This window comes from Pleurodeles waltl, chromosome 7 (genome assembly GCF_031143425.1).
Source record: "Pleurodeles waltl isolate 20211129_DDA chromosome 7, aPleWal1.hap1.20221129, whole genome shotgun sequence".
Classification (NCBI taxonomy): Eukaryota; Metazoa; Chordata; class Amphibia; order Caudata; family Salamandridae; genus Pleurodeles; species Pleurodeles waltl.
The window spans coordinates 453,497,420-453,523,985 of NC_090446.1; the positions used below are offsets into that span (position 1 = coordinate 453,497,420).

At 47.5% G+C, this 26,566-nt stretch overlaps 1 protein-coding gene across 2 annotated transcripts in view; it reads left to right on the plus strand.

The window, feature by feature from the left end:
* LOC138304174 (sulfotransferase 1C1-like) overlaps window positions 1–26,566 on the plus strand; it is a 379,927-nt gene that overhangs the window by 76,636 nt on the left and 276,725 nt on the right. For both annotated transcript variants that reach the window (XM_069244007.1, XM_069244006.1), the window contains exon 2: window positions 15,335–15,635. In XM_069244007.1, the coding sequence (XP_069100108.1) occupies window positions 15,467–15,635 (169 nt within the window). In that variant the 5' untranslated portion in view covers window positions 15,335–15,466. The remainder of the gene's footprint in view (window positions 1–15,334; window positions 15,636–26,566) is intronic.

Sequence of the window (26,566 nt, forward strand, 5' to 3'; positions counted from 1 at the left end):
GGCATCCATTTGAGGAACTGTGGCTTTGCACTCCCCAGGACCAGACAGTGGGCAAACCACCCACTGTAGAGACTTGAGAGACTGTGGCTTTGCACTCCCCAGGACCAGGCAGTGGGCAAACCACCCACTTGAGAGACTGTGGCTTTGCACTCCCCAGGAACAGGCAGTGGGCAAACCACCTACTGTAGAGACTTGAAAGACTGTATCTTTGCACTCCCCAGGACCAGGCAGTGGGCAAACCACCCACTTGAGAGACTTGAGAGGCTGTGGCTTTGCACTCCCCAGGACCAGGCAGTGGGCAAACCACCCACTTGCGAGACTGTGGCCTTGCACTCCCCAGGACCAAGCAGTGGGCATGTTGCCCCCTCCAGGAGCCGTGGTGTAGTACCATCTTCCTGCTGAGGTCCCCCCCATTTCCCCCTGAGGTGCCTGTGTGTTTACGACCTGATGCCCCTGCAGCATTCTCTCCGTTTTGGGGCAGGAGTCAAGTGTGGGCTTCGCCCATGTTTTTTTGCCCACTGGGCCATGAACTTTTGCAAAGGACAGTGTACGGCATTCTGTACATATTGTAAATATTTGTATATACTGTTTGTTCCAATCGTTAACTTTATCTGCATATTTCTAAATATCACTATTTACACTCAATTCCTTTTGTCCTTGCGTTCTTCCAGGGGCTTACGGGGTGTAAATGTACTGTTGCTGCATGTGTTTGTGTGTATGGTGTTGGGGGTGGGGGTGTTGCGTGTGTGTGTCACTCTCTTTTTCCTCCCTCTCCTCCCCTGTGTGCTAGGTGCAGTACTCACCGTGGTCGTCGACGCCTTCTTCTTTGGTGTTCCTGGTGTATTAGCAGATACATCAGCATCGGCAGGACCTGTAGTTGGGGCTCCATGGCATCCTAGTTCTTTGTTGAGTATGGAAAGGTGAGTGGTTCCCCTTCTGGGTACTGTTTCTGCCGTGCTTTTGATGGCGTTTGTACCGCCCCGGAAAATCTGGCGGATAGGTTGGTTGTGATAGGGTGGGCGGTACATTGTCTTCCACCTGTCTGTTGGTGGTTACCACGTGATGTTTGTTGTTACAGCTGTGGCGTTCGGAGTGTTAAAGTGGCTGTCTGTGTTGGCGGTTTCCACCGTGGTAGTGATCCCATTTTTTTTTTACCGCCGGCCTGTTGGCTGTATTACCGCCGCTTTATCACCGACGGCCAGGGTTGTTATTAGGGCCCAATTCCTTCCCTACAAAGGTGATCTGTGGCATTTCATATAACAAAATACCTATCTAAATGCTTTAATACAGAGAAATAACAATCCACCTCTAAATGCCTATTGACTTTAAAATTATGCTTTTCACAGTCAATATGTCAGGCCTACTAAATTTATCATAGCTCTTCTTATTAAACAGTTCTGATCTATGGCATGGGAAATATTTTTTTCAAGTGAACCAATCCGGCCTCTTTCTGTTATCATTGGCTTGTCACCATGCAACTCAGACCTACTATGTTGGTTATAACCCCTCCCACAAAGCATCCATCAGGTATACCATTATAAAATTACAAATATGTACAAAATGCAGTTGTTAAAAATATATAAACTCCCTATTAATAGAGCCATATACAACCACTGTCAACCGGGAAACTCTGCTCCAATGGTATGCGAGGTTGGGTGACCAGTACAAAAACCCTTGACTGCTACGGAAATCTGTGAGATTACTAGTAACCAAATATCGTTCAATGGCCTGTAGCATGTGACAATAATCCACTGTTAAAGACCTATTGGATTTAGCATGTTTTGTTTTACCATAAATAAGCCAGGCCTACTGCCTTTGTTATAATTGTTCATAATAAACAGTCCAGACCTCTGCACCTGGCATAACATTTCCATGTTCCCTAATTAAAGCCTATAACTGTTATCATTGGCTTGTTGTCAACATAACCAACTCAGGCCTACTGTTTTGAGAATAAGCTTTCCGATAAGGTGAACATCACATATATAGTCATAAAACTGCAATTGTATACAAAATTACAGTTGGCAAAGGAAAATTCTATCTTTCCCAACAGGGTTAACAAGGTTTCTCACAGTGCTTATGTTCTATACCAATGACATCCCGAAGGGGGTAGCCAACACCAACACCCTCACCTACTAAGACAATCTATGAGATGCCATGTAATAAAAAATACTGTCGGCTTTAATACAGAGTAATAAGAATTCACCCCTAAATAGGTCTAAAAAAATCTACTCGACCACTCGCTATGGCGAGTGAGATTTTATCAGGTCGAGCTATTTTTAGGACCTACTGGTCCTTTCTGGCGAGTGATCGTGAGCTAGAAAGGAACAGGTGTCCTGTTCATTCAGAAATGAATGAGCATTAAAGATGCCTTTAAATCTCCTTTATCTTGACACATTTCTTGTCTGTTGAAGGACAGAGGTCAAAGGTCAGTTTGTCTTTTTACTAAATGCTGCTTGTTTTATCCTGAAAAATGGTGTTCACTTTTTTCTCTTGCTACTGTTAGACGATTTTGTAAAGTGAGCTTTCTGACAATCATTGTGAAACAATAGGCTTCAGGATGTCAGTTTTTTAATTTAAATAGCTTGTAAATAAATACTGCAAATATTTTAGAATATACCAGGAATTACAAATTAACTTTTTTGTTATTCAGAAGTGTGATGCAAAGATTTAAATACAGCAGAACAAATCAGAACACTTTACTTGGTGATGTTCAAATGACAAATATTTGCAGAAACTCGACTTCCAAACATTACTGTTTGTACACTATATAGTTTTATCAGTAAACCACATGCAACTTGAGAATGTTGTGGCTATTTTAATGTAAAATGTGCTGACTGGAAATGCCAGTACACTACCACTTCATGCTTTAGCTACATATTCAATAAAAGTGATAGTTTTGAACCATGATTAGAGAAACAGTCTTGCCCTGCCCAAACGACAATGCTGTTAAAGAACTAAGAGCAGTGCCACTTGAATTATACAGCAGTAGAGGTTCAAATTATGCGGCAGGGTTGAGTAAATTATGTGGCAAGAAAAGGCTAATTATGCAGCAAAATGTTGCATATTTTGCAATATTATTACTTCATTATTTTTGTAATTTTGAAACTTGGTAACACAACTGGGCATTGCGTGTACCTCATTGGTACCAATTTAACATCCAAATGTAGCAATAAGAAACAAAAAGGTGATGACTCCAGCTTTGCAAAAGGCCTTTCACTGCACGGCACGACACGTCATCACATCTTTCGTAACTTTTGAACCATTTGAACTAGAAACATTTTTTTGTTAAAAGCTGTAGATTATGTGGCAGATAATGGATTATGTGGCAAATACGGCAAATCTATAAGTATGCAGGAATCCCCACGGTCACACAATCACATAATTCCAGTGGCCCTGACTAAGAGGGGGTCATGTGTGTCCTATATGTAGCTAGATTTGTATTATATATGGAGCAAACATTCAGGCCCTCATTATGACCCTGGTGGTCTTCTGACAGTGGCGGTTTCACTGCCAACATTCTGGCGGTGAAGACCGCCACATTATGAGTGTGGCGGGTTGGCTTCTCCCACCCCACCACATCCCCACTCATACCGCCAGGGTGATTTGACCTGCCGGGCAGAAGCTAAGCATCTCCGACCCGGCAATCCACAGAAGACCTCAGCAGTATTTTGAGCACTGCCACGAAAACCCTGGTGGAAAGGCGACCGGTGACAGGAAATGTCTTCCCTGTCTCCGGCAGATAACCCCCCCCCACCCTCCTAGCGAACACAATACCCCCACCCCCCCAGGTACAGCGCCCCCAGCCTCCCTCGGGGTACAGCGCCCGCCCCCCACCCTCACGCATACATACACATGCACACAGACTCCCACACGCACCCCACATACACTCATTCACCAACACTGACATACACGCATTCACTCACATGCATCCATACACTCATTCACTTCACCATTCATACACGCATTCACTTCAGCACTCAGACACTCATTCACTTCAGCATTCATACACACATATGCACACACAAACACGCATACGCACACACAAACGCCTACTCACATGCACACACAACACCTACCACCCCCTCCCCTGTTGCAAGCCTGACTTACCTTATCTGGCAAGGAGGTCATCCGCAGGAAACAGGAACGGGCACTTCCACCTCCAGCAGCGCCCCACCATCAGGACACCGCCAGGCCGTATTACAGGTTGTAATACGGCTGGCGGAGTCCTTTTGGCGGGATGGGGCCGGTGGTGGAACCGCCCATGCCCCTCCTCCCGCCAGCACGACTGCTGCTGGATTCCCGCCCAAAATATGGCAGAAATCTAGCAGTACTCATAATATGGTGGGCAGTCTTCTTGTGCCCACGGCTTTGGGATTTTTAAAAAAAGACTGCCAAAGTGAAAATGTGGGCCTTAGTCTATTGAACAGGAGTTTTTTGTACAGCGGATATGCTGCACTAACATATTTAAAAGTACTATCATATGTGATAATGAGGAAAATATTTGCCCATATTACATAATTTGAAACCAGGTTATGGGTCAAGAGCATTACCGTTAGGTTGAGTAGATTATTTAAGTCACTAGACCTACAGGTCTAGAAGCATTTTTATGATTTGTCGAGGCCTGCTAAATGCCTATTTATTTTAACATATGCCTTTCACCTTTAATATGCCAGGCCTTCTGCCTTTATAATACCTTTTCATGACAAACAATCAGGTCTATAGCCATTATCACTGGAATGTCACCATAATCAACTCAAGCCTCCTGTGTTCATTATAAGCTTTCTACAAGGCAGGCATCCAATAGACAGTCACTAAATTGCAGATGTATACAAAATTACTGTTGGGAAATCAAAATGCTGTCTCTCTAAAGAGAGACAGACTAACAAGGATAGTGCATAGCCTCTATCCCCACAGTTTGTTCGGGTGAATCGCCAACAACAAAACCCTTGCCTACCACGTAATCTGTGATATTCCATGTAACAAAATACCTTCCTTCAGACTTTAGCACAGTGTAATAATAATCCGTCTTTAAAAGCCTGTTGTCCTTAACCCACAGTTTTCACAATACCTACCTCTACTGGCTTTGTTACCATGTTTTATAATAAACAGAACAATCCTTTTAAACCTGGCATGACTTTTCCCAATGAGCTGATCAAGCCTTTGCTCTTTATCATTGACTTCAATCCTTACCCTACACTAGCCTTTTCAAGTGCCCTTAAAGTGACAACCATCATTCATGCAGTTAAAAATGGCAAATTTACAGAAAAATACAGCTTCTAAAACAATGTACAGCCTCTCTCAACAGGACTAAAAAGATTCATTACAGTGAAGACACCCAGGGTTTGTCACAGCTGAGAGGCCACCTCCGAAATCCTTGACTACTATGTTGATCAGTGAGACTACATGTAACAAAATACCTGTCTCCATCCTGTAACACAATTGGGGTCATTACGACACTGGCGGTCGGAGACCGCCAGGGGTAATGTAGCGTCTGTACCGCCAACAGGCTGGCGGTACGGAGGCCCTTATTACGACCGCGGCGGTAGCGCCGCGGTCGCACCGCCGGGGCCAGCGGTTTCCCGACGTTTTAGCCCCGGCGGTGATAATCCGCCAGGGCAGCGCTGCAAGCAGCGCTGCCCTGGGGATTATGACACCCCTACCGCCAGCCTGTTTCTGGCGGTTTGCACCGCCAGGAAGAGGCTGGCGGTAAGGGGTGTCCTGGGGCCCCTGGGGGCCCCTGCACTGCCCATGCCACTGGGCAGTCTGTCATAGCAGACAGTGAAAAGCGCGACGGCCGCAACACCGCCGAGAAAAATCGAGAAAGAAGGCCAGAGAGAGACACCACCATCAACAACACTAGCATCCACAGGCACTCAACATTATCACTCACATATCATCCACGCACCTCACACAACTCACCTCTAAATATCACCTCACACATCACAACACACACCACCCCACACATCACACACACCACCCCATGGCCCCGCAAAGAAACCCCAGGTTCTCTGAGGAGGAGTTCAGGGTCATGGTGGAGGAAATCATCCAGGTAGAGCTACAGCTATTCGGATCACAGGTGCAGCACACCTCCATAGCTAGGAAGATGGAGCGATGGCAAAGAATCGTAGACAGGGTCAACGCAGTGGGACAGCACCCAAGAACACGGGATGACATCAGGAAGAGGTGGAACGACCTACGGCGGAAGGTGCGTTCCGTGGTCTCAAGACACCACATTGCGGTACAGAGGACTGGCGGCAGACCCCCACCTCCTCCCCAACAACTAAAAACATGGGAGGAGCAGGTCTTGGCTATATTGCATCATGAGGGCCTCGCAGGAGTAGCTGGAGGAATGGACTCTGGTAAGTCAAATCTTAACTATTACATCCCCCACCCTACCTGCATGCCATCACATACCCCCACCCTCGCCCTCACCCCCATCATTCCAACTCCTCACACATGTCACAATATCACAAACCACACATCCCCAACCCAAGCCCTGCATGCAACACCAAAGCATAGACACCCATCACCAATGCATGGCCACTGCACATACCCATACACCCCCCTAAACCATCATCACACAAGGTCCTACACAGGAATGCAAGCACTGGGGTACAGGGTCACCCACCCTTTGCACACCATGGCACACACAGATGCAATAATCATGCCTTTACACCCCTGCAGGACCCCTACCCAACGTCACCGGACAGGATGGTCCAGACATGTCCACTCCACCCACAGAAGAGGCCCACAGTGATGACAGCAGCTCTGTCCAACTGGATCTAGATGACCAGCCCGGCCCATCTGGGACCTCGGGACAGTCGGTTCCCCTCACACTGGTACAAGCCACTACAGAGCCTCCCCCCTCTGGAAACACCAGCATAGCACCCATCCAGCGGGCCCATACCTCTGTTCCCAGGACACGTCAATCAGCAGTGTGTCTACCACTACAGGGAACCCAGGCTAACCCACCACCCCAACAACAACAGGGACCTGGGGGCAGTGGGCACACGGTTCAGGGGACAGAGGCACAGGAAAACAGGGGAACTGGGAGGGCCGCTGTGCGACAGGGGGAGGACAGGCCCAGGGAACCCACTCTCCACGAGGCCCTCTCCAAAATCATGGGAGCCTATCACCATTCCCAGGAGATGATGGCAACGGTACTGGCCAAGTTTCCGGAGACCCAGCGGCTGCAGGAGGAACAGTATTTGGGCTTCAGGGAGGAACTCAAATCCATCAATTCCACCCTCAGCACCATTGTAGGGGTGCTGAAGGAACTCGTCAACACCAGGAGGGACACTGTGGCACAACAAAGGGCCCCTGACACTAGCCTGGACGATGAACTGCTCACCACCTCCGCCGGACAGGAGGCACCGCCACAGGACCACCACACCAGCACCACACCCCCTGCAGAGGGAGAACCACCCCACAAACGGTCCCTGAGATCCAGGACAAAGGCAGAGAACAATGCCAAGACCCCCGCCAAGAAATGAGACCGCCCTGATTGTCATCCATTTGTCACACTTTGTCACCCTGTCCATCCTTAAACTGCCCTAGCTCCACTTCCTATGCCCCTTTGGACAATGCACCTGTGAGACTAATAGACTGGATTCTGCCATGGACATTCCTCCACCATCACCCCTGACCAATTTTACAACCCCCTCCAATATTGAGCACTGAAAAAAACACCCTTAAAGCACAAAACAATCAGGAGTCTGTCTGTGATTTCGAAATAGTGTATTAGCAATTACAGTGGCTAAATGCTCTTTCAAATGTAATGTCAACATACCTATATCACACAGCTCAAGTCATGAGGAAACAAAGCAGATGTCACACAGTGGGACCCAAATCTGTGAAATCTTAAGGGAAAGTGAGAACATACACTGGGTGACCATGATAGACAGTAGAGAGGTAGTAGATTTAAATTAGATGTAGCAGGCAGTGTTGTCTTCTTACCTGTGTCTCACTGGAAGTATTGCAGGATAACTGTGTTCCTGTTGTCGATGTCTTCTTCTTCACTGTCCACAGGCTCCACAGCTGCCACAACACCTCCATCTGGACCATCCTCCTGCAGAAAAAGCACCTGTCGTCGCAAAGCCAAGTTGTGAAGCATACAGCAGGCTACGATGATCTGGCATACCTTCTTTGGTGAGTAGAATAGGGAACCATCAGTCATATGCAGGCACCGGAACCTGGCCTTCAGGAGGCCGAAGGTCCGCTCTATAATCCTCCTAGTTCGCCCATGGGCCTCATTGTAGCGTTCCTCTGCCCTTGTCCTGGGATTCCTCACTTGGGTCAGTAGCCATGACAGGTTGGGGTAACCAGAGTCACCTGCAAATGGCGAGGGACAACTGTTAGACACACACTAACTCATAGGGACATCCACAGACCCAGACAACTATTCCCACTGTATTGGGTCCATGTGCTCACCTAATAGCCACACCCGGTGCCTCTGGAGTTGCCCCATCACATAAGGGATGCTGCTATTCCGCAGGATGTAAGCGTCATGCACTGAGCCAGGGAATTTGGCATTAACATGGGAGATGTACTGGTCTGCCAAACATACCATCTGCACATTCATCGAATGGTAACTCTTTTGGTTTCTGTACACCTGTTCACTCCTGCGGGGGGTGTACCAAGGCCACATGTGTACCATCAATGGCACCTATGATGTTGGGGATATGTCCCAGGGCATAGAAATCACCTTTCACTGTAGGCAATTCCTCCACCTGAGGGAAAACAATGCATCTCCGCATGTGTTTCAGCAGGGCAGACAACACTCTGGACAACACGTTGGAGAACATAGGCTGGGACATCCTTGATGCTATGGCCACTGTAGTTTGAAAAGACCCACTTGCTAGGAAATGGAGTACCGACAGCACCTGCACTTGAGGGAGTATTCCTGTGGGATGGCGGATAGATGACATCAGGTCTGGCTCCAACTGGGCAAACAGTTCTAGGATTGTGGCACGATCAAGCCTGTAGGTGATGATCACATGTCGCTCCTCCATTGTCGACAGGTCAACCGGCGGTCTGTACACCGGAGGATGCCGCCATCTCCTCACATGCCCCAGCAGACGGTGCCTATGGAGGAGAACATCGAGCATAGAGTCAACCAACTCTGAGGTACGTAAACACAGCTTACTCAGAAAATATTATCACTTCGACATTTGCCTGTATGAGTATTTAGGCAAGGCCGAGGTATGTGTGACGCAGTCTAAAATAATGCCATGCGGGCCCATGAAATGAATGCTGCCTGACCTGTAAGGTGGGACAATGGGAAATGAGGTAACTGCGCTGGCGTTGTACACCGTTGTGGTAGGCGGTCGAAGACCGCGGTGCAATTCTACATTGGTTAACATGGGTTAACATTGGACCCTATGGGTCCCAGGAGCCAATGACAATGTACGACAAACAGGTAAGTACACTGTGAGCATGCTGTATGGGCAATGCCTGTGTGGAGTGGGGTGGATGAAAGATAGGGGGGTTGAGAATGATGCGTGCATGAAACGACGGTGAGTGCATGTGCGTCATAGCAAGGGTAGGGATGCGGGCCAATGACTGTGACGGTGCAGTTGGTAATTACTTCTCTTTTTCCCCTGTACAATTCCTGTAGGTCAGCGCCCACCAGAAGAAGGACATTTGGCGTGCCATCGCCAAGAAAGTCTGGACTTTGGGGGTCTACCACAGACGGAGCACCCACTGCCGGAAAAGATGGGAGGACATTCGCCGCTGGAGCAAGAAGACGGCGGAGGCCCAGCTGGGGATGGCCTCCCAACGTGGGAGGGGTGCCCGTCGCACTATGACCCCCCTGATGTTCAGGATCCTGGCGGTGGCGTACCCGGAGTTGGATGGGCGCTTGATGGCATCACAGCAGCAACAAGGGGGTGAGTACACTCTCATTCTGCTGATTCAGCGTGCATTGGAGGTGTCTGGGTGGGGGAGGTGGGCTGTGGGTTCCCCTAGGCCAGGGCGAGTTTAGTAGTTAAGGTCCCTTCTTCAGGTAGGCCCTGTGGCACCAAACCCCACCTGTGTACAGTGCCAACTACACCTAGTCAGGCTCCTGTGACATCCATGTGTGCAGAGATTGGCCATAGCCTTGTAAGCCATGTCCCAGAGATTGAATAGTGGACTCCAAGTGCGTGGCGTAGTGCAGGGTGCTTCTGTGTCTGTCGTGTCCGCCAACGGTAGCAGTATTGCATGCACTCAACATGTCTTTCTTCTGTCCCCCCCCCTTTTTGTGGTCTCCCTGTTCTTGTGTGCATTAGCATCATCAGGCGGAGGAGCAGTGGCACTGGAGCAGGAGGGAGCTGCATCCCACATGGCCCTGGAGGGCGACACTACGGAGTCTTAAGTCACCAGTGGGACGGAGGGTGAGGGGATCTCCACGGCGGGACAGGAGCTGACACCAGCGACACGGACTCCTCCTCTGATGGGAGCTCCCTTGCTGTGGCGGCCCCATCTGTGCCCCCCGCATCTACAGGTACAGCCGCCACCCCCCCCTACCAGCACCGCCCTCCCAGCAGCCCCTCAGCGTTTGCCCCGTACCCGCTCACCCAGGAGGGTGGGCATCACCTTTGCCCCAGGCACCTCAGCCCCTGCCCATTGACCTCCTCAGGTCCCTCACTGTTGGGTAGTCTACCATTTTGAATGCCATCCAGGGTGTAGAGAGGCAGTTGCAACAGACCAATGCATACCTGGAGGGCATTCACTCTGGTCAGGCAGCCCTTAAGCGAGCTTTTCAGACTCTGGGCTCAGCACTGATGGCAGCCATTGTCCCTGTCTCTAGTCTCTCCCCTCCAACTTCCCCCACCCAGACCCACACCCCTGTACCTCAGCCTATCCCAAGCCTATCCCAAGCACACCATCAGACCAGCATGCACACACCTCAACAAACAAGGGAAGCTCTGGCAAACAGAAGCACCACACATCCCACAGGCATTCACACAAGCATCACACACATGCAGACACACCAACATCCACTGCCTCCACTGTGTCCCCGTCCTCCTTGTCTCCCTCCTCCCTCCCAGTCTTGTCTCCACTCACACCTGCATGCACTACACCATCAGCCACTACCCCCATCACCAGCACACCCACCACCACACCCCACTCACCTGCAGTCACCACCCCCACTACCATTCACACATCCCCTGTGTCCTCTCCCAGTGTGTCTGTGAGGCCACCTCCCAAGGTACACTAACGGAGCCACACACCCACCCAACAGCCATCCACCTAACGACAGCCTCCAGCCCATGCACCTTCACCCAAAGTCACCAAACGTACACCTCCTACAACCCCTATCTCTTCCTCCACTGCCAAACCCCCTCCAGCTACCCGTCCCAGTGTTCCTAAGAAACTTTTCTTGGCCAGCCTTGACCTCTTTCCTACACCTCCCCCACCCCTTCAGTCTCCTAGGGCCTGACACTCCAGGTCCCAACCTAGCACCTCAGCCACAACATCGGCGGGACCAGTGGTGCCAGTAGTCACCGGATTATGGAGTGCACCAGGCAGCAGGGCAGCCATTGTGGCAAGGAGCCAGAGCACGTGCAGTCCCCCACCTGTCAAGCAAAAAAAATGTAGAATAGTGCAGAGCAGGAGAGGGGAAAGAAATCAGCCACCAAAGCCGCTCCCAAGGGTAAAGTTGGGAGTATGGAGACAGCTGCGACACCATACAAGGTGGGGAAGGGGCACATTAAAACCGGCAAGTCTGGGAAGATCAGCACGGCGGACAAGACCGCCAGCAGCCCCGCTGCCTAGGAGAAGACTGCCAGCAGCAGCACCGCTGCCCAAGACAGAACCGCCAGCAGCAGCCCCACTGCCCAAGACAGAACCGCCAGCAGCAGCCCCACTGCCCAAAACAGAACCACGAGCAGCAGCCCCACTGCCCAAGACAGAACCGCCAGCAGCAGCCTCGCTGCCCAAGACAGAACCGCCAGCAGCAGCCCCGCTGCCCAAGACAGAACCGCCAGCAGCAGCCCCACTGCCCAAGACAGAACCGCCAGCAGCAGCCCCGCTGCCCAAGACAGAACTGTTAGCAGCCCCACTGCCCAGGAAAAGACCGCCACCAGCTGAACCGCTGCCCAGGACACCGCCGCCAGCAGCACCGCAGGCCAGGACAAGACCGCCACCAGCAGAACCGCTGCCCAGGACACCGCTGCCAGCAGCACCGCAGGCCAAGACAAGACCACCACCAGCAGACCCGCTGCCCAGGACACCGCCGCCAGCAGCACCGCAGGCCAGTGAGCGACAATGATTCCCACGATACTGAGCCCACCACGGGCAGAATGAAGCACTCTGGGCACCAAGCCCCCTCCAGAACCAGTGGAGATTCACATCCACTACCTCAGTCCTTGGCAGGATGATGCACTCTGGGCACCAAGCTCCCTCCAGAACCAGTGGAGATTCACATCCACTACCTCAGTCCTTGGCAGGATGAATCACTCTGGGAACCAAGCCCCCTCCAGAGCCAGTGGAGATTCACATCCACTACCTCAGTCCTTGGCAGGATGAAGCACTCTGGGCACCAAGCACCCGCCAGAACCAGTGGAGATTCACATCCACTACCTCAGTCCTTGGCAGAATGAAGCACTCTGGGCACCAAGCCCCCTCCAGAACCAGTGGAGATTCACATCCACTACCTCTGTCCTTGGCAGGATGAAGCACTCTGGGAACCAAGCACCCTCCAGAACCAGTGGAGAAAGGCATCCACTTGAGAGACTGTGGCTTTGCACTCCCCAGGATTGAACAGTGGGCAAACCACCCACTGTAGAGACTTGAGAGACTGTGGCCTTGCACTCCCCAGGATTGAACAGTGGGCAACCACCCACTGTAGAGACTTGAGAGACTGTGGCTTTGCACTCCCCAGGATTGAACAGTGGGCAAACCACCCACTGTAGAGACTTGAGAGACTGTGGCTTTGCACTCCCAAGGATTGAACAGTGGGCAACCCACCCACTGAAAAGTCTTGAGAGACTGTGGCTTTGCACTCCCCAGGATTCATCAATGGGCATGGAGCCCACTCGTGGATCTGGCGTCGTGCACTCAACCGGCTGAGGTGCCCCCCCTTACCTTCCCCCTGAGGTGCCTGTTTTATTTCTATCTGATGCCCTTGCAGTGTTCTCTCCGTCTTGTTTGGGTATCTTGTGTGGGCCTCGCCCATGCCTTTTGGGCCCAGTGATCCACGGACTGTGATGGTGGAATCCCTTTGACTTGTGTTCTTGGTGTATATAATTGTATGTAGTATAAATGTATATATTTGTAAATATTTTTGATTTATGTAATTGAATATATGACAATTATTCGACTCATTTCCTTTTGTCCTTTCATTCTTCCATGGGGTTGGGGGTATAACTGTAATGTATCATGTATTAGTGTGTGTGTTGTAGTGGGTGAGGGTGGGGATGGGGGTGTTGCGTGTGTGTGTCACTGTTTTTTCCCTCCCCCCTCTCCTGGGTCGTAGGTGCAGTACTCACCGTGGTCTTTGCCGCCGGCGTTCGTGCTCCTGGTAGAAGAGCAGGAAGAGAATGGCAGGTAAAATTTGGAGTTCCGGCTCCATGGTGTCCTGGTTCCTCGTGGAGTGTGTAGAGGTGAGCGTTTTCCCTTCGAAGTCCTGTTTCCTCCGTGTTTTTGTTCACGGTGAATCCGCTCCAGAAAAGGTGGTGGATTGGTGGGTTGTAATGGTGTGGGTGGTACATTATCCTCCGCCTGTCTGTTGGCAGTTACCGCCGCAGTGTTTGTACCGCCGTGGCGGTCGGAGTGTTAAAGTGGCTGTCTATGTTGGCGGTTTCCGCCACGGTCGTGATTCCATTTTTTTTACCGCCGGCCTGTTGGCCGCTTTAACACCGACCGCCAGGGTTGTAATGACCACCTTATTGCCTATTGACTTTAACATATACTTTTCACAACAAAAATCACAGGCATTATTATCTTTATCATAACACTTGATAATACACAGATCAGGTCCATAGCTATTATCATTGATATCCCACCTTAACCAGCTCAGTCCTGCTGTATCGAGTATAAGCTTTACCGCAAGCCAAAAAGTGCAATAGAAGACTCTTTTTTTCAGTGAAAGCCGACAAATTTAGTTCTTTTTTGTTGATCACATAAGTTCAGGTACCAGTTGCACTATCAAGCCAGGCTTAAAGAGCTGTGTAGATTAGCGCAGCCCTGCACATCCCAAACTGCTCCTAAACACAAATCTGTACTCTGACGTCTAATGTTATGATGGAAGGGGAGGGTACTGAGGCTGCAACCCATTCCTTATGGCTGCCCTCCTTACATATGTGCTTCTTTCAGAGAAATAAGAAAAATCATACATTATCTAGTTATCTAAGATACTTTAACAACATTACAGTGTCATGTGTGTACCCCTGAAAGTTCAAGCTCAGGCATCTGGATAAAATCAGCACATACTCTCTGCTACCAGCATAAGGGGGAGCCAAAGCCCCTCTTTTGGTAGTGCTTCTTAAAGCCCTGTTTTAAGTTGATCACATGATGTTTGACGACAGCTGCGCTGTAAAGCCAGACCTGAAAACCAGACCAGGACCACAGTGTCACTTATGGCATCAACTCATCTGGCAACATTATATATCTGAGACCCCTCAAAGCCCTTCCTGAGAGCTTTTTTCTCATATGCGGAATACTTCTCAGTTGTTGGTATTATGTATTTTGAGGGATGATCTAGGAGCACTCCTGCTGTGAGCTACAGCATAGCTGGTAGCTGTTCTCCTGTAGTGTGACACATTCAGTCAGCCCTGAACTTTTAACCAACTGCCAGCATGTTCCATCCTGAAGTTAGATAGTTTTGCTGTTAAGCATGCTTAAAATTCCCAGTATTCAAAGTGCTGTTAGTTAAAAAACACAAGTACTTTCTAAACCCTTACCCATGGGAATAAGTAAAGTGGCAGCTGCTGCAAAGAATGATTGTAGGAATGCTGACTAGACCACAAGGTATATGATTGTGGGCTACAGAATCTGAGTCGCTGCTGAGCAGAATAATGCCAGTTGTGGCATATTCTTCAGTTCTCTCTTTATATCTAGCAGAACATTACATGCTGAGACTTTGTGGCCATTATCTTTTAAGGGCAAAGTTCTTCATTGTAAACTGTGGTTGAAACGTCATCACAACCTGAATTTGTCATGAATGCTCTGAGGACACTTGGCAACCATGGAATGGGGTAGTAGGAGGTGTGAAGAAAGCAGTGTGAGGGGACTGGGCTAGATTAGCGGCATTGATATTATAGGGAGTTGTACAGAATAATGTAAAACTTTCACAGTGTAGGAGCTCTGGTACTTACTCATTAACACAACACTTACTTTCTTTTTTTTGCAGTATCTCTGGTCACTGACCCTCAGCAGCTCAGTCTACTCTGGGGGATCTTCACTGGTGATCTCCACTTGCGCCTGTGACCCGTGCCTCCACCTGTGAACTGCATCACCACAAACAGGATACCACAGCATCAGCATGGACCCTGAGATAATGGAGAGTCTGAGGCTGACAATGCAAACCCGCCCAGAACATGCAGAGGTAGAGGGCATTCCGTTGGCCAAAACCACCTGTGATATGTGGGACCAGATCTGGAGATTCAAGGCCCGGACAGATGACCTGCTAATTTGTACCTACCCTAAAGCAGGTGAGACCTTTCTCAATAACGGCAGGGGGTGGTAATAAAGATAACTGGCTAAAAAACTCAAAAGTAGGATCTCAGAAAAGGTAATTTCATGAAGTAGTGTGCAGAAAGATTTGTTTAGCCTACCATAACATCGCTTTAAGGTTTTGAGAACACTTAGGGAAATGAAACAAGAAATCACCACACAGTAAGTGAAGTAATTAGATTGTTACACCAAAAAGCATAAAAGAAAAAATTCTCTGCACGGGTTGTGCCATGAATACATGCCCGGTTCCCTAGATTTTGCAAGGAGACCACCGTTATTAATCACACTGTCTCCGTCAGGGCCACTCCTGTAAACATATTTTGTGGGCAGTTTAAAAAAGTAAAATTCAGTCATGTAATAATAACTTATTTATACAAATAGCATGAGTTAGTGTTACCTAATTTAATTATATTTAGTTTTCTCACCTTGGAATGTTGGAAACATTAGTTGACCTTGTCATGATTCAGACTGGTGTCATAGCATGCAAACCACAGGAAATATCAGTACCAGACATTTAACTCACTGAGAAGAATGCGCTACTTGCCATAGTAACTTGTATTTGTAGATACCCTCCCATTTTTCCTAAATAGTGGATGTCCTCCCTGCACAGTTGGGTACTAGAGCACATTTAGCCAGCTTAAAGCTCAATTTTAGGTCTTGTCTATGACACCCCATAAGCTACCTCTTGTGAGGACGTTTGTTACCTTACAGGGTGCTTAGAAGCTACCCATTGCTTACCACTGATTGGCTTCATTATTATTCTCAGTTGCTTGATTCCCATTCATCAGCTTCCATAGACTTCCTTCCTCTTCGTTTAATCGTCCATCCCCTGCAGCATTGACACATTACTTCTGTCCTTCCATTGCTCATTTTGCAGATGCTAAATTTGTTTTTGTTTAAGAACTTCTCAAGAGTGCATGTGTTTTTCCGCCGTCTCTCTCATGTACCTCTCCCCGCTTTGTGTTCCTTTCTCAGTCCCCCACCCAACCCTTGTTGTCCACATGCTTGTTCCCAGCACCCCCCAGCCCTTATTATCCATGGGTGTCCCCCACCTCCTCTCACCTGCCCTCTCCCACTATCTGCATCCTTCTCTTTCTCCCTCTCTCCCTCTGTGTTGCCTCAGGGGAACACATGGCTAAACATAAAAAATACAGAAGCATTGTCTTTTGGAAATTGGGTCTCCAGTTGACAGAGGTATGCACCCTGTCCAACTAGGGACCACAAAAAGACTCCATATCAGTTTAGAAAAATAGAGAATATATATCTGAGTAGAACAAGACCAGAATGACAAACATCCAATAAGTAGAAGTCGAGATATGAATTTTTAAAGCATAAATGTGAAAACTTGAGGTCACGAAGGATCTGTGTGATCCAAATTCAAGGCCGTCTGCGATGGAGGGTAGGCCGGCTACAGAACCCATGCAGGGTCCGCTGAAACAGCCCCTTTGATGGAGCAAAAAGTCAATATCAAAGGCATAATGTGTTGGTTTTTGCAGAAATCAGCAGCAGAGTCCATTTAAGGAGCCCAAGACTCTAGGGGCAACCTCAGGCGATGGTAGAACTACTCACAGATGGCAGAGTCTAGCAGCACCAGGAGAGTTGCAGGCAGTCTTTGATGTCCCTGAGACTCTTGGGTTCAAGGATGTAGACAACAGGCTCAGACCTTCTCACTCCAGGCAAGAAGCAGCAGGCAGGAAGCCAACACAGCAAAGCAAGTAGCAAAGTGGTAGTCCCTTCTACAGCGCAGCACACACCAAGCAGGGCGGTCAAGACAGCAATGCAATTGCGGAGTGGCAGTCCCTCCGGGCAGTACAGCAGTCCTTCTTCCTGGCAGTGTGTCCTTGGTTCCAGTAGACTTCTGATTTGTTGTGGTTTGGGATCCAGTACTTACACCTAAATGTGATTTTGAAGTGGGCTAGGCCTCAAAGAGGCCTTTGAAGATTACAAGGTCCCTGCCCTTCCTGCTCTGGCTCTAGACACTCTACAGGGGGTTATGCAGCCCCCTGTGTGGGGAAATGCACAGCCCTATTTAGGTGTAAGTGAGGCAGTGCTAAACTCCGCCTCCCCATCAAGATGGTTAATGGCCCATCAGCCAGATGATGGGCCTTGAGGATGCACATGTCACAGCCCAGCTCCCTTTGTGTGGAACTGTCTAGAGGGAATGCACAGAGCCCAACTGTCATCTACCCCAGATTTGTATTTAGAGACAGGCAGAGCCACAGAATGGTTAAAGTAAGAAAATTCCAACTTTCTAAAAGTGACATTTTCAGACTTTCAATTTAAAATCAGACTTCATCATAAGTTGCGATTTTAAATTGTGAGTCCAGAGACACCAAACTCCAATTTTCAATTATTTCCCAATTTGAAGTTACACTTAAAGGATGCTTCAAGGTAACCCCAATGTTAACCTATGGGAGAGATTGGCCTTGCAGTAGTGAACAGTGAATTTAATAGTTTTTCACTACCTGGACATGTTAAACTTAAATGTACATGTCCAACTTTTTAAATATACTGCATCCTGCCCTTGGAGCTAACCAGGGCCCACCTTAGGGGTGACGTATGAGCCATAAAAAGGAAAGTTTTGGCCTGGCAGATGGGTACACTTGCTAGGTCAAAATGGCAGTTTAAAACTGCATACACTGGCTTTGCAGTGGCAGGCATGAGATATGTTTGAAAGGCTACTGTAGTGGGTGGCACAATCAGTGCTGCAGCCCCACTAGTAGCATTTAATTTACAGGCCCTCTGCACATTAAGTGCAGTGTACTAGGGACTTACAACTAAATGACATATGTCATTTGTTAATATACCAATGTTGCCATGTTTTAAGGAGTGAGCACAAGCACTTTAGCACTGGTTAGCAGTGGTTAAGTGCACAGAGGCCTAACACCAACAAAAACAAGGTCCGAAAACGAGGAAGGGGAAGGCAAAAGGTTTGTGGGTGACCCTGCAGAAAGGGCCATTTCAAACAGTGTCATAGCACCTTTCTTTTATTTCTGGCCACGCTGCAGAGCAGTCGCGCTACATACCACACAGCATTGCTCAGGTTCACAAGGGAGACTCTAAAGAATTTATGGACAGAGATCTAGAGCCGATGTCTTGTGCATTGTGCTTGCAAGACATGTAGGGTGTTTTCCAGGTGAGTGCTCCCCTCCTGTTATTGTAAGTAAGTGACACCTACTGTCACATCCTAACTTTAGATGTGCTGCATGTGACATGAAGACTTTTCCATTTGTTAACTTATGACACTGTCTAATAAACAGAAAATGGGAGTTACGGTCTTAGCAAAGCTGTGGTTTAGTCTACCTAAGTCTTTTTGATCCACCTACAAACTATTTTATCTATTAAGCGGATTTTAAAAATCCTAAATTCAAGTACCTCCATTTTCCTTAATAAATACATGTATTAATTACACTTTGAAGATGAGCAAAAACACCTTGGATTCCATAATCTGAGTGCCACTCCTTTCAGAGTAAAACAGTGCCCACTCCTGCTATGGGTAAAAAACATTCAATTTTTTGTAAACATTTATACATGCATAATCAAAAAGCAGTTTTGGGAATCAATTTTGCTCGACCAAACGTATATTACAGTTTATCAGAACAGTATCATAAGCTAATGAAAAAGCTTACTACAAGTCTGTCACACCATTCCCTTCATTCAGTTCAACTCAAAACACCAGACTAGGCAAACAACAATTTAAGTCACCTGCTGGATTCTATGATACATGGTTAATGCGCCACAAGAATATGTAAAAAGTTGTGAAAATTGCCTATCCCTTTGTGAGCATCCTTCACATTACCACATTATTTTCTTTCTCCAGAAGACGTAAACAAATCTTAAATTTGTCTAAAAGAACGTGCATATTTAGAGTGTGTCACTCTGCTGATCCAGTCCTTTTCCATACACTAAGCACTTTCCTGATCATCCCATGATCTCTTGCCTCATTTTATTTTCTCTTTCTGTTTTACCTGCACGTTTTCTATAGAACTCAGGCAGGGCTCAAGTCCTAAAAAAAAGAAGCAGGGGGACTTATCAAATTCGACAGAATGGGCGTGACATCACCGTGCATGACATCACTGCGTGTTACATAATTGGAAGTGACATCACCACACGTGACACCACCGGAAGTGACATCACAGGAAGGGACATGCATGCTATCAGGAGTACACTTTCATTTATTAGGAGGTTTAACAAGTATTATGCTGATCCGTAATTAAGCCTGTGGCATACTAAACTTGGCACCAAGAACAAAGTAGTTAGCACATTGCAATAAAGACGCTAGAAACTTCAATGGTGAGCTATGAAATTTAATAATTTACCCAAGATTGTATACACCAATAATTATAAACACTCCGATCATTATAAGAAAAAAAATGCAAGTTGCATACTGTATTTGTAATTCTCAGCATGGCAATCTGTATTGTCTCCTGGGTGTGCATGAGACCCGACGCGGCCATGCTGTTTTGGAGGAAGGACCATGGCAGGTATGAGCAGGACAAAAAAAATGGGGCTTCAGGTAAATATGTAAACAGGGAGCTCTGCTTAATTGGGTGGCTCCTGGGATAAAGTCTGTAAGCTGTGGCACGTAAAAAGAAGACTACATTTATTAGAAGACCATAAGCGTTTTGGAAGTTGAAGGACAGATGACATCATGCTTGCCCGGTTATTCATCAAGCTGGAACCCACAAATATTAATATTCCAAAGAGCTGAAGGGCTGCTGAAGGAGGAACATGTTCCCTTTAGTGAAAGTTTCATCAAGTTCTATGGAACAATTTGTGGTCCCTGGTGCAAGGAATAATGAAAATAGATTAGAGTTCTGGCATCATAGCACATGCCCAAGAAGTGAGACAGTTACAGGTGGAAGGGTGTTCACATAAGTAATGGGAAAAATGTGTTAGGATCAGAGTGCTGATGATTATCAGTAAGTAATTAAACCATTATATCCTCATTCCCATCCTTGTCCCATTCCTTACTCAATGAGGATATATGTAAGAGTCAAGCCTTTACCCCGATCCACCAAGACACTGGCAACCACTGCACCAAGGTACTGGCATGCATATGACAGTAAACAAACCCTCAGTGCCATTTGTCTATAAAATACTGCAAATTATACAGACTCAAAATTACTCTTCCAATTTGTCTGAGGGACCTGGTACAATGGTGTTTCTGCATCTGTTAGTTTAAATGTTACGTGAAGGGCTTACATGAAGAAATAACCTGAGCAGCAAAGTCCTTCAGTACATGGGGTCTCATTTACAAGCCCTTTGCGCCAACGGTACGTCACTTTTTCCCATATAAAAAGTGTAAATAAGCCCCATGGTTCCTTGAGCTTTAACCCCACACCTTACACTGCTGCGAGCAACAGTAATACAAGAAAGCACGAAGAACATTTCCACATATAATAATGAAGTGGGCAACATCAGCAAATAAGCAAAACCACCTAAAGCCGGTATTTCTAGTCTTTATCTGTACATACTTCAAACAGCAAATATAAATACAAAACACTTTTAAATGAGTTCTAGAGCTTTGGTAATGATCCATGGCTACTAATTCAAATAAAAAAAAGACAGAAAATAAATGTTACAATAGAATACATACAATGATGTTTACAATCCTATTTAGTATCACATGCAGGAAGTGCATTCTTAAAGCAACACCAAACCTCCACTTGCACTCTAACTACTCTTCTTTAAGTATCCCTGACCCTCACTGTACCCACTAGTCCTTCCCCCTCTAAACACTTTTATGTTTTGCTAGGGCAGGGCCATTTAATAATTATGGTACATGGTCCGGGAAGGCAGAAAAGGTGGATGAGATGGGACACCAACACGATTTATGTCAGTAATGCGGGCTATGGCAGTCCTTTAAAAACAATTCCAAAACACTATGAACTCCCTTCTAATGTTGCCAGATTTTTTAGAACACTCGCTAGTCCAAAGCGAACCAAAAGGAGCCCAATACTGCTACTCTAAAGGAAGGGCTTGGACACCGTCATGCAAGTATTAAATGAAGCTTGTTGTTGGACCATCTTACAGAGGTGGTGGTACAAAAAATGTCTGCTCCTGTTAACTGCTTCTTTTGTATCTAGTGAGTCCTTGCAGGAGCCCTATGAAGTTTCCCAGGTCCATGCGTGGGTGCTGCACCAATCCAAGTTTTTGGGGGGGATTCTGGGACTTGTAGTCTTGTTTATTCCATTATAAAACAGACTGCAGGTCCTAGGATTAAAAGACAAAAACTGGACTGGACTGGACCAGCACATCAGGCATAGACCTGGGGAACTTGTCAGCTATGTCGCCGGAGAGCCGGACAATGGGCATACCAAGGATGCCATGGTGTAAGCCAGTGAAATGTTCCTTAGAGTGTTGGGGTAGTACAATACAGCAAATACCAAGTATCAATGGGCCATTCAGTACTTTGGGTTCTGGAGCCACTGCACCTGCTGCACCAATTGTAGCTTCGCCCCTGGGAGTACCCCCTTTTATATCCACTTGACTTAGTCACAGTCAGGTGGGCAACAGGCTGTCACTCATTCCAGGAAAATTCTTCCTCACCTTCAGTTTTAAAACTTGCACAACGTGTGTAACAGTAGTTGGAGGTACCAATTATTGCATTCAGTTTGGCTTTTGGGGAAATGCCTGCCTATCAATATTTTTAAGTAGCTTGGAGCCAGACTCCCAATTTCTTTAACCTCAGTAAATCATGTTACCTTTGTGTGTATTTCACACAAACTGTATAAACGGGAATTGAATTTAGCTAAGTGATAGATGACTAGCCCAGTGTGTTAAACCAGCAACACTTTCATGCATAACAGATCACGGGTTCCAATACCAACAAAGCAGAGGATTTTAAAATGGGTCATAGCAACATGCTATTGTTCTGTGTGAACAGTTTACCATTAACCTCAGAACTGTGCATAGAAGCTTCTGCAAATGCAGGTGAGTAATGGAGGCTGATTAGCATGAAAATGTGCGTGACAAAGCTGCTCATTTAAGTGTTTCAGTCACACTTCATACAGGGAGGCTCTGCGGTGACTGAGAATGTTAGCAACAAAAAATTCTAGCTTAATACCCTGAAAATAGCACATAGTAATTTAAAAAATATTCAAGTATTTGGCAACCTGCACAAATCAACATTTCCTTTCAGGGCACAAGTCCTTAAAAAAAAGAAGTTGGGGGACTTATCAAGTTAGGCAGTATGCAAGTGACATCATGGCGAGTTACATCACAGTGCGTGACATAACAGCTCGTGACCACATGTGGCATCATTGGAAGTGGCATCACAGCCCATGACCTCATCAGATCCTAAGAACTTACATATGTTTAGCAGGTCTATCATTAGTACATTTGAACACATTACAATATTTAACAAATTACATTTTTTATTGGGGTTGTGCCAAAATATTGATGCAACCCTGAAAATATGGGCCTCAATTTATATATTATTTTTTTAAACCCTGCCACAAGGAAATTGGCAACAAGGAGAAACGTGGCAGTAAATCTGTTCTGCTTAATTAGTTGCAATGTCTGTATTTTAAAATATCTTATGGGGTTAAGGCACCTGCTGTAGAGATCTTTCTGTAACAGCTTAATCTCAGGGAATAACAATAATTGTAAGATAACTCTGGAGGGTAACATATTTGCTTGTGAGTTCTGTGTTTTGCTTAGTTGCAATGTCTGTATTTTAAAATATCTTATGGGGTTAAGGCACCTGCTGCAGAGATCTTTCTGTGACAGCTTAATCTCAGGGAATAATAATAATTGTAAGATAACTCTGGAGGGTAACTTATTTGCTTGTGAGTTCTGTGTTTTGCCTAGTGCTATTTTTGAATCAAAGTAGCATAAAGAGTTAATATGTCTCCTGCAAAGCACATTATCTAACACATAGATGACAGATTTGTATTTTATGTAAATGGGTAAGTGGGTTACTGCTTTTAGGACAGAGATCCTTTTGTTACTTGCAGTTCATAAATTGTAATCCTTCTAATAAAGCTCTGTGAAGTATGAAGGACGTGGGGCTCCTACACTTCTCACTGTCTTATGTAGCACATCCTTTATATTGATGTACACACATATGATTTATTGTATATCTATAATCTGTACATGTGATGTAAAGTGCTCTGACACTCTACATTGGGATGAGTAGTGGCATTACTCATCCCAATGCAGGGTGGCAGAGTGCTTTATATCACACATCTCAATCACTCAATCAATCATTAGCATTTGTATAGTGCAGTACTGGTACCCCTAGGGGTATCTTGGCACTGTGGGTGTGATGTCTGTCGAAAAGCCAGGGAGGATGCTGTACGAAGATGGAGGGTAGGTCATGCCAGGTCTTGGCAGCAATATAGGAGAAGGATCAACCCCTGCTGCGGCTGCGAAGGATGTGGAGGGGTGTGCACAAGCTAGTGAGGCAGAGCACAGGTGTCTTGTGGATAGGCGGATGTTCAGTTGATGATTGATGTAGGCCAGTCCTTGATCGTGCAGAGCTTTGTAGGCGCATGTGAGGATCTGGAACTGGCATCTTTTCTGGATGGGGAGCCAGTGGGATCTAAGGTGGTAGGTGATGTGGGTCCATTTGGGGAGGTCCAGGGTAAGTCTGGCTGCAGCATTCTCTATGGTATGGAGTCTTTTGAGGAGCTGGGTGGAGATGCCGGCGTAAAGAGAGTTGCCGTCGTTGAGGTGGCTGGTGGCTCAGGGGCCTGAGTAACAGTCTTTTTGGAGTTAACTGGGATCCATCAGAAGATTCTGCAGAGCGTGCAAAGGGTATGGAGGCATGCAGATGTCAGGAAGAAACTCCAGACCTGGCTTTTTGACAGAGATGTCACACCCACAGCGTTGATTTGTTGTTTCATGGTGAGTTCATGTTGAGGATGATGCCTAGGTTGGTTGCAAGGTCTGTAGGGGTGGATGTTTGTCCGAGTTCAGCTGGCCACCAGATGTGGTCCCTTATGGAGGTGTTCTTCCCAAAGATCAGAACTTCTGTCTTGTCAGAGTTGAGTTAAAGGTAGTTGTCTCATCCTGTTGCCTACGTTAGTCACAGCGTTGCAGAAGTTTATTCTGGTGATGGAGGGGTCTTCGTTGAGCGCAAGGATGAGTTGAGTGTCCTCTGCGTAAAAAATTATGTTGAGGCGGTGGGATCTGACAATGTATGCAAGGGGGTCTTGTAGGTGTTGAACAAGGTGGGGCTGAGGGAAGATTCTTGGTGTACGCCTCATAAGATGTCCTTTGGTTTGGAGTTGAAGGGAGGCAGTCGGATTCGCTGTGTGCGTCCTGTGAGGAAGGAGGCGATCCACTTAAGGGCATTTTGCTGAATGCCGATGTTGTAGAGTCTGTTGATGAGGGTGCGGTGGGAAATGGTGTCGAAAACAGCCAAGAGATCGAGCAAGATAAGGGCCACTGTCTCCCCGTGACCAAGGAGGGTTCTGATGTCTGTGGCAGTGATCAGAGCAGTTTCAGTGCTGTGGTTGCACCACGGAGTTCTAATTGGGAGGTGTTAAGTAGGTGATTTTGTTCCAGGTATTCGGTAAGCTGTTTGTTCATGGCCTTCTGGAGTACTTTGGCCAGATAGGAGCACAGTGAGATTGGTTGAGTTTGCTGGGGTCGGCTGAGGGTTTCTTTAGGAGGGGTCTGACCTCTGAGTGTTTCCAGCTGTCCGGAAAGGCTGCTGTGGTGATGGAGGTGTGTTCTGTGCTGATACGGTCGGTTCTGAGGTTGAAAAGCCACTGGAGGCAGGCGTTGGTGGGTGTCCAGGAGTGAATGGGTGATGTGATGGCCATGGTAGTCTGAGAGGTGATCGGGGACCTAGTGGTGATCATTCGGCTGGTGTGAGCTGGTTGGTCAAGGTTGCTGAGGTTGAGGGTGATAATCTAGTTGTGGAAATAGTCCGAGAGGGTGTCACAGAGTTCTTGAGAGAGGTGGATGATGTTCTCCGTGGCTGCTGGATTGGAGAATTCCTTTACTATTTTGAAGAGTTTTTTTTGTGTGGTTGGCTGCTGTGTCGATGCAGGCTGTGATGGCAGTCCTTGATGCGCTGGTGGTAGTTACTAAGAAATCTCCCGTGGGTCGACGGAATCTTCCCCCTGCAACCGCAGGCACCAAAAAGCTGCATTACCGGTCCCTTGGGTCTCCTCTCAGCACGACGAGCGAGGTCCCTCGAATCCAGCGACTCTGTCCAAGTGACCCCCACAGTCCAGTGACTCTTCAGTCCAAGTTTGGTGGAGGTAAGTCCTTGCCTCACCTCGCTGGGCTGCATTGCTGGGAACCGCGACTTTTGCAGCTACTCCGGCCCCTGTGCACTTCCGGCGGAAATCCTTTGTGCACAGCCAAGCCTGGGTCCACGGCACTCTAACCTGCATTGCACGACATTCTAAGTTGGTCTCCGGCGACGTGGGACTCCTTTGTGCGACTTCGGGTGAGCACCGTTTCATGCATCCTCGTAGTGCCTGTTTCTGGCACTTCTCCAGGTGCTACCTGCTGCTGAGAGGGCTCCTTGTCTTGCTCGACGTCCCCTCTCTCTCCTGGTCCAATTTGCGACCTCCTGGTCCCTCCAGGGCCACAGCAGCATCCAAAAACGCTAACCGCACGATTTGCAGCTAGCAAGGCTTGTTGGCGTTCTTTCGGCGGGAAAACACTTCTGCACGACTCTCCACGCCGAGAGGGATCCGTCCACCAAAGGGGAAGTCTCTAGCCCTTTTCGTTCCTGCAGAAAGCGCAGCTTCTTCTGTCCAGTAGAAGCTTCTATGCACCCGCAGCTGGCATTTCCTGGGCATCTGCCCATCTCCGACTTGCTTGTGACTTTTGGACTTGGTCCCCTTGTTCCACAGGTACCCTAGATTGGAAATCCACAGTTGTTGCATTGTTGGTTTGTGTCTTTCCTGCATTATTCCTCTAACACGACTTCTTTGTCCTT